At 45.1% G+C, this 8,102-nt stretch overlaps 1 protein-coding gene across 1 annotated transcript in view; it reads right to left on the bottom strand.

Moving 5' to 3' along the window:
• Positions 1–285: 285 nt before the first annotated feature.
• The window catches only part of DNAH2 (dynein axonemal heavy chain 2), a 97,131-nt gene continuing 89,314 nt past the window's right edge, over positions 286–8,102 (bottom strand). Inside the window, exons 77-85 of the mRNA XM_063110770.1 lie at positions 3,022–3,213; positions 2,670–2,854; positions 2,193–2,421; positions 1,959–2,110; positions 1,720–1,834; positions 1,063–1,239; positions 891–965; positions 570–720; positions 286–440 (exon numbers count right to left, since the gene is read on the bottom strand). Coding sequence (XP_062966840.1) covers positions 286–440; positions 570–720; positions 891–965; positions 1,063–1,239; positions 1,720–1,834; positions 1,959–2,110; positions 2,193–2,421; positions 2,670–2,854; positions 3,022–3,213 — 1,431 coding nt within the window. The remainder of the gene's footprint in view (positions 441–569; positions 721–890; positions 966–1,062; positions 1,240–1,719; positions 1,835–1,958; positions 2,111–2,192; positions 2,422–2,669; positions 2,855–3,021; positions 3,214–8,102) is intronic.

The following is an 8,102-nucleotide window of genomic DNA, read 5'->3' as shown; positions in this document are numbered from 1 at the left end:
AGTAGCTCCCGTACTGTCAGGCCCGGGCTTCCTTCCTCCCCAAACTCCCATCATTCTACTGAGAAACTCAGGGCTCGTGGTTACGGGTGTTTTACTGTACTGTATTCCAATACAACTCCTCCACCTTTATGGCTAGAACAACTAGGTATCTCCAGGGCCCCATCACGCCAAATTCAGCCAAGGTCAAAGCCTGGGTGAGGTCCAGCCTCAGTCTGAGGTGCATTATTAGCCTTAGCTCCTAGAGTCCCCGACCCTCTGTCACGCTGGTAAGAGGAAGAGGCCTCCTCAGTTGTCCAGGCTCATGAGTAGAGCAGCGCCCCTCTTGATCCAATGATCAGACGGCATGGCGCCAGTCCGGAGGTCGATGCCAATGACAAAGGAGGATCGGTCTGAGCTTCCTGCCCGGTTGGGATAGTAATAGCAGGGGCAGGGGTACATGCCTGGGGGAAAGGAGAGGAAAAGAGGTCAGACTCTCCCCACACCTCTCCTGCCCTGCTCTTCCAGAGGCATAGGATGAGTTAGGATCCAAACTAGGGATGGGATAGGCAGGGCTGGGGGAGCTGTTTCACCCTTGGCGCTTTTCTTGCGGCTCTCTGCAGGCCGGAAGTGGATCGTGGGCATGAGGCAAACAAGCTGCATGGGCTCTGCCTCCACCAAGCAGGAGTTCTTCCTGTCCCAGCCAGCACCCTCCAGGTACAGGCCCCGAACCCAGACACCATCCTGAGGAGAGATGGGGAGAGGTCTGCAGGAAGTCTAGATCCTCAGTTGCCAGCACACCAGACCTGCCACCTCTTTCCTCCCTTCTCATCCACTTATTTCCCACTTTTGCTCCCAGCACCCTCCTCCACCAGATCCTTTTGCTCAGGGCCACAAGCACATCTGGCTCCCACCTTGGGTGGATACACTAAGTTGCTGTCATCCACAGTAGAAACGATAAACTCCCAGGAGAGGCTGTCCACTGAAATCTGGGGGTTGAAGATCAGAATAAGGGAGGACCCCAAAGAGGACAGCAAATACATGTCCCCAGCATCCATCCCCTTTCACACGCTGCATATTGCTCACATTGTTCTGGCGAGCTGAAGACTGCAGTACAGCAGTGAGGAAGCCAGTGGGAAAGGTGAAACCAGACAGCCAAAAGATCACAGGAGGCCGGGCGCGGCTGGCCCACAACTCAAACTGTTCCACACGCATGGCCAAGTCCCGGGTCCACGCAGCCAGTGGCTTTTGTGAGGGATATGCCTGGGGGAGGGTGGGGACAGTGCATGTTTATTCATTCATTTAGCCATGCATTCAAATCCTTATTTTAAACACCTGGAGCAGATATCAGAAGACTACATGGTATCAGCCCCGTTCCCAACAACAGTTGGGCAAAGTTCTTCAAAAGCCAATTCCAGGAAAGAAGTATAAAATAACATTAATAACAATGACAATAAGGTACCATCAATGAAGCATCTACGGAGTGTTATGCACAGTACTGGGAATCTTTGAAACATCCTTGGAGAGGTTAGTAACTTGCTCTGAGTAAGTCTATAAATTAATAAGTTGTGCAAAGTCAGTCAGTGAATAGTAGAGCCAGATTTTAACCTTGAACCTATCTAGCTTTGAAGCCCAGGCTCTCTGCAGTTTGCTATATGCCTCCCTAGAGCCAGGAGACCAGGGGGCACAAGGGTGAGAGGAGAGCTCATTGTTGGAGTACGGTCGACAGTGGTGGAATCTTGCCTTTCCCCAGAGTGGAGGAACATGGGCATCAAAGATGCAATTGAAGATCTCTTCCAGGCTTGTAGACATTACAATGAGGCCCTGGATGCCTTTCTCTAGGTCTGTCAGTGAGAACCTGGGCAGGATGAGGTGGAGTGTTAGAGATGTGCGGGCCTGGGAGAGTCATCCTAGCTAGGTGGTGAAGGCCTTTCCCCTCCCTCCTCCCCCCTCCCACATTTGGCAGAGCCCTATTCATCTACAGGATGGTCTCCATCAGCTTGTTGTATCTCTGGATCTCCTGCAGAAGGACCACATTGAGAGGAGATGGGTCGAGAGCCAGCAATTTTCGGGTCCCCTCATAGTCGATCATTTCAGGGATCTTCTGCTTCACATCAGTGGCCAACTCAAGGACCTGAGGAGGCAGGAGCTCTGAGTGTAGCCCTCCCTCTCTTCCTCACCACTTGCCCTCCCCCAGGTGTCTGTCTGTTTGATACCTTCTCTTCCCGGCTCTGGCCTCCAACCCTGGTGGGTGTAATCTGAGGTTGCAGGGAAAGCAGAGTCTCAAAGAGAGTTCGTGCCTCAGTGATCTGGGAGGCCACATCAGCATTGGGGTGCTGGCCAAAGGCCTCAGGGGGGTCCATGCTGGGCAATAAGCTGATGTATTCCTTATAAGAGGCCAGGCTCCCATCCTTGGGGATGAAATAAGTCTCCAGTACTGACAACCTGGGGAACCACAGCATAATTATCACCACGTTGTGGGGACTCAGGTTTCAATGCCAGGCCAAGACCTCAGTCCCTATGCTTGTCCCATTTATCCAACACCCTGCTCTTGCCCCCCCCCCCCCCAGTTCCCCAAACTCTGTCTTGTCTCCATCTCTTATTCTCTCCTCAAACACTTCCCCTACTCGCAATCCTGCCACCTGGTCTGTTTGTGTCCTCTGGTGCCCTGCTCAGTGCCAACTCCCCCTCACCGGTAGGAGGGGGTTGATAGAGACTGGTCACAGAAATAGTCATTGATGTAGGTGGTGAGCAGGCGCCGGTCCCAGTCATCTGTGACGTGTCCACCATAGTTGACGCCCGCAATGAGGTACTTGAGTGCGTCCCAGGGTGTCTCCTCGTACTCATCCAGATAGAGGCTCAGCAAGTTCTCTGAAACCTGTGCGTAGTCCCAAACCAAGCCCTCAGCCCCACACAGTTATGGCAGGAACTCTTCCACAGGGGCCTTAACACAGGCTTTCTGTCAGTGGATATTCCCATAAGGGAGCCATGGGGCAGGAAATGTAAGGAGAGGGCTGGGATGAGGGACCCCTGGTTAGCACAAACCTCAAAGTCAGAGTCATTGAAGCCATAGATAATGTTCCAGCCAAGCTGCAGGAATTTTTTGCGTTCAAGTAATATTGAATGGAAGAAGCAGAGTGCAAACAGCAGCTTCTTATATTTGGCAGGTTTGGAGCAGCGGGAGAACTGTGGTTCTGACATCAGTTGGTAAAGACGTGTCATGTTGGCCTTTAAGCCCTGGGGACAATGAAGTACACAGGTGGGGTTGCCTCATTCTCAGTCCTGTCACTAGCACTACCATGTACAGTTGTAGAAGTTGTTCACGCACATGAACAGATTAAAGGGCCCAGAAACCCATACATACATGGAAACATGATTTGAGGCTGAGTAGGAATTACAGATCAGAAGGGTAACTGTGGACTAATCAACTGCGGCTGAGTGGAGGCTGAAATCTAGCCATTGACTGCATGCCAAGACGTACTTATTCACAAGGCTAGGTGCCTTTCTGTATCGAATCCATACACAGGCACTGTTATGGGCTAGTGGCTGCCCTATCTTCTTGTCCCCTCACTTTTGATTTTATCAATGATGTCAATGGTGGATAAGCCAACTAAACTTGGGAGTGCCAGAAGATATGAACAACAAGAAGACATATACATGCAACCACTAATTAACAAAAATGTACAGAATTATGAGCAAAGGTTCAGTGTAGATTTAAAAGGCCATAGTGTATTATCAAAGGAACAACCTACATGGTTGGATTTATCACTCCTCGTGAACAAGTTCGGATTTGGATTAATTTTACAAATGGAAAGGATATGACTAGACTTGAGAGGAGGGTCTTGGTTTCCTGGAGATGGAAGGAATTGAAGGAATAAAGGCACAAAGGAGAGAATAAGTGAGAGGATGAGCCTGGCTGAGGTCAAGTGCAAGTGCTCAGGTGGGAAAAGAAGGACCATGTACAGATGGAAATGTAGTAAGAAGAATGGTAGTTTGAGCCATGTGGGCCTGATTCACCAGGCTTCATGGAGCCACTCCATCTTGAATAGGACAGTGATATGCTGAAATGGTATTTGAAGAAGACTTGTCTGTGATGGACAGGACAGAGTAGTGAGAAACTTGAAGTGAGAATACTGGATAGTGGATAGCAGTAACAAAAATAAAATGTGATTTTTTAAAATGCCATTTATAATACCATCAAAATAGGTACTTAAGGTATCAAGGAATAAATCTAATTAAAATATACAAATCTTTATGGAGAAAATTACAAAACTTTTTTGACATAAAGAGTAAATGGGATGGCCAGTTAGCTGAGCTGGTTAGAGTACGGTGTTACAACACCAAGGTCAACGGTTTGGATCCCGTACCAGCCAGCCACCAAAACCAAAAAACAAAACATTGATCAAGAATAAATGGAGAGATATACTGTACTCACTGGGAGGTTCATTGGCCTAAAGATGTCAATTTTCCCCAAATTGATCAATAGAATTTTTTTTTTTTTTTGTGGAACTTGACAAGCTAATTCTAAAATTTATGTTGGAGAATAAAAGGCCAAGAAAAGCCTGAAGAATACTAAGGTAAGGGGATTTGCCTAATGATTGTCAAGAATTATTATATAGCTATATGGTAAATAAGACTGTAGTATTAACCCCAAGATAGACAACTTGACCAATGAACAGAATAAAGGGCCCAGAAACCCATACATATATGGAAACATGATTTAAGGCTGAGCAGGAATTACAAATCAGAAGGGTAATTGTGTACTATTCAATCAGTGATACTGGGATAATTGGTTATGCATGTGGAAAAAAAGTAAAATTGAACCTCTACCACATACCACACTCACAAAAATCAATTCCACGTGATTAAAAACCTAAATGTGGGAGTCAAATTATAACTTTTTGGGGGGAAGACAAATATGGGAGTAGGCAAGGATTTCTTGAACAAGACATAGGAGCACAAACTATTAAAAAAAAAAAAAAAGCAGGGGAAAAAAAGATAGCTAAATTTACAAATTTCTATTCCCCAAAAAATAACATAAAAGAGAAAAGACAACCCTGGAAAAAACCTAACCGACAAAGGATTAGGACCTGGCATATATGAAGAACTACAAAACATGAACAGCGTGAATGAATGTCAAGCACATAATACTGAATGAGAAAAGTAAGTTGCAGAGACATGTATACAGAATGGTTTCATTAGTGATACAAACTTTTTTGTTAAAATTGCACAGAAAAGGGCCGGCCCCGTGGCTCACTCGGGAGAGTGCGGTGCTGGTAGTGCCGAGGCTGCGGGTTCGGATCCTATATAGGGATGGTCGGCGCGCTCACTGGCTGAGCATGGTGCGGACCACGCCGTGCCAAGGGTTGCAATCCCCTTACCGATCAAAAAAAAAAAAAATTGCACAGAAAAGAAAATGACAAACACACTGTTCAGAATAGTGGCTTCTGAGAGGGGAGGGAAGGTGATGAGATTGGGAAGAGGCACATCAGGACTTCAAGGAAAATACTAATGTTCTTTCTTTTTTTTTTTTTTTTCTTAAAAGATGACCAGTAAGGGGATCTTAACCCTTAATTTGGTGTTGTCAGCACCACGCTCACCCAGTGAGCTAATCGGCCATCCCTATATGGGATCCGAACCCGCGGCCTTGGTGTTATCAGCACCACACTTTCCCGAGTGAGCCACGGGCCGGCCCCCTAATGTTCTTTCTTAAAAGGATGATAGGTACACAGGTATTCATTGAATCATGATCCTTTATATCTTGCATATATTTTATGAATATTCTTTCATATCTAATATCTAATTTTTTTAAAAAAGACCGGATAGCAGGAAGTGATACAGGAATATATGAGTACTCCAGGACTATATTTCAAACTGGTAACCAGGAACTGATAATGGGGACTTCTTTATTTGAAGTAAAACTCAGATGAACCTCTGTCATCTTAACTATGTGGGCTGCCTTTGTATATCTTGATGCAAATCTGGCCTCTTTCACAGGACAACAAAGTTGCGATACCTGATCCTAGAATGGATCCTGTGCTGGGGGAAAATTTTATGAAAGAAATTATTGGGTTATTTGACAAAATTGGGATGTGGATAATAGATTAGATAAAAAATATTCCATCAATGTTAAATTTATTGAAGTTGGCAACTGCACTACAGTTATACAGACCATCTTATTCTGAGTATGGAACCCTTTCCACTAAAATACACTAAAGTATTTAGTGGTAAAGGGTCGTGATATATGCAGTGTACTCTCAGATGGTTCATAAAAAGTGTGTGTGCACCTGTGCAGGGAGAGAGGGGGAGAGAAACAGATCAATAACACCGAAAATGGGCCAAAATGTTAACAATAGATGGATCTGGGTAACATGTAGGTGTTCTTTGTACTATTCTTATTCTTACAACTTTACTGTAAGTTTACAATTTTTCCAAATAAAATGTTTAAAAATCTTGGCCTTTTTGTCACCTTCCAAAAGAAATCCAGTTATACCAAGTATACCCTGAACTTGATCTTGGTGTTATGGTGCTGTGCTCTAACCAAGTGGGCTAACCGGCCAGCCCACATACCCTGCACTTTCCACTTTCGCTGAACATTTGGTTGATGGCAGGAAGGACCTGCATCTCCAGCAAGCAGAATTTCACAGAAAACTCTCCGGGCTGAGCCAGGACTGAGGGCCTCCCTACTTTGGGGCCCCTCTACTGCACAGCCATCCTCTCTGATGCCTTTCTCCCTCCTCCTAGGTTTCCCCTCAGATTCATCATTGCCTCCCACTTTTATTATCCTCCATCACAGGATGCTCAAGTAACAAAGGGCCCTCTAGGTACCAATGCACATACCTCTTTTAGAAGGCAAAAAAAGGTTCTCAAAAAATGCAAAAAAAAAAAAAAAAATTATGTTACACTGGTGACAGATTTCTGGACTGTTTGACATTTTAAAGGGGAGCACAGAATACTTTTGTTGGCAGAAAAAATAAAGGTAAATAGATATCAACTTTGAACATATTTTTTAAAAAATAGTGTTGCCATTAACAAAAACGGGATGAGGCGATAATCTATGGTGGGGATGCTGACGGCTTGTTTTAAGGCTGTGGCATTTATGGTGCTGATGTGCCAGGAAGAAATGCTTTGCATTCAGATGGCAATTCAGACCTGTAACTGAATTTGGTACCAGAGCCAGAGATGGGGATTGGAGTTGGAATCATGAAAAGGACAGTTTCTCCATAAGCGTATGAAATGCAGGATGAGAAGTGTTGGACTTCTTCTTAGGCCAAGAACTAAGTCTTGAGATACGACCACAGGCGAAGAGGAGAAAGAAACACAGAGTAATAAATGATGTGTCAAAAGACAGAGGGAGAAACAGGAGTGGGGTGTCAGGGAAGCCAGCGAAAGGGACAGTCAACTGTGTCAGCTGCCCCAAGGTGGTCAGGAATTAAAAATGATGAAAGGCACGCATGCATGCAAACAGTGTCTATTTGTTGAGTACCTGCGACATACTGGTCCCTGTGCTTTTCACAGGGTGAGCAAAAGGATTCTGATCTCAGCTAAGAGCAATGAAAAGCTACTAAAATAGTTTCAGCAGGGGGTAAGGGAGGGTATAGTGACATGAGAAGATTTTAAAGGATCGTTATTATTGCCTTCGATGGTGACCTTGTAATATTGGAGATAAAAAATTTCAATAGAGTTGGAAGGGAAGGAAGGAGAAAGAGGCTGGGAGTCCAGGAATTGTGTTATTAGTAAAAGAGTATAAGGACATTGTTGGTGGGACTGCAAAATGGTGCAGCCTCTATGGAAAATGGTATGGAGGTTCCTCAAACAATTGCAGATAGGTCTACCATATGACGCAGCTATCCCACTGCTGGGAATATACCCAGAGGAATGGAAATCATCAAGTCGAAGGTATACCTGTTCCCCAATGTTCATCGCAGCACTCTTTACAATAGCCAAGAGTTGGAACCAGCCCAAATGTCCATCATCAGATGAGTGGATACGGAAAATGTGGTATATCTACACAATGGAATACTACTCAGCTATAAAAACGAATGAAATACTGCCATTTGCAACAACATGGATGGACCTTGAGACAATTATATTAAGTGAAACAAGTCAGGCACAGAAAGAGAAAT

This window comes from Cynocephalus volans, chromosome 10, assembly GCF_027409185.1.
Source record: "Cynocephalus volans isolate mCynVol1 chromosome 10, mCynVol1.pri, whole genome shotgun sequence".
NCBI classification, from domain to species: Eukaryota; Metazoa; Chordata; class Mammalia; order Dermoptera; family Cynocephalidae; genus Cynocephalus; species Cynocephalus volans.
The sequence above is the reverse complement of the archived record's forward strand: the minus strand, read 5'-3'. Positions and strand labels throughout refer to the sequence as shown.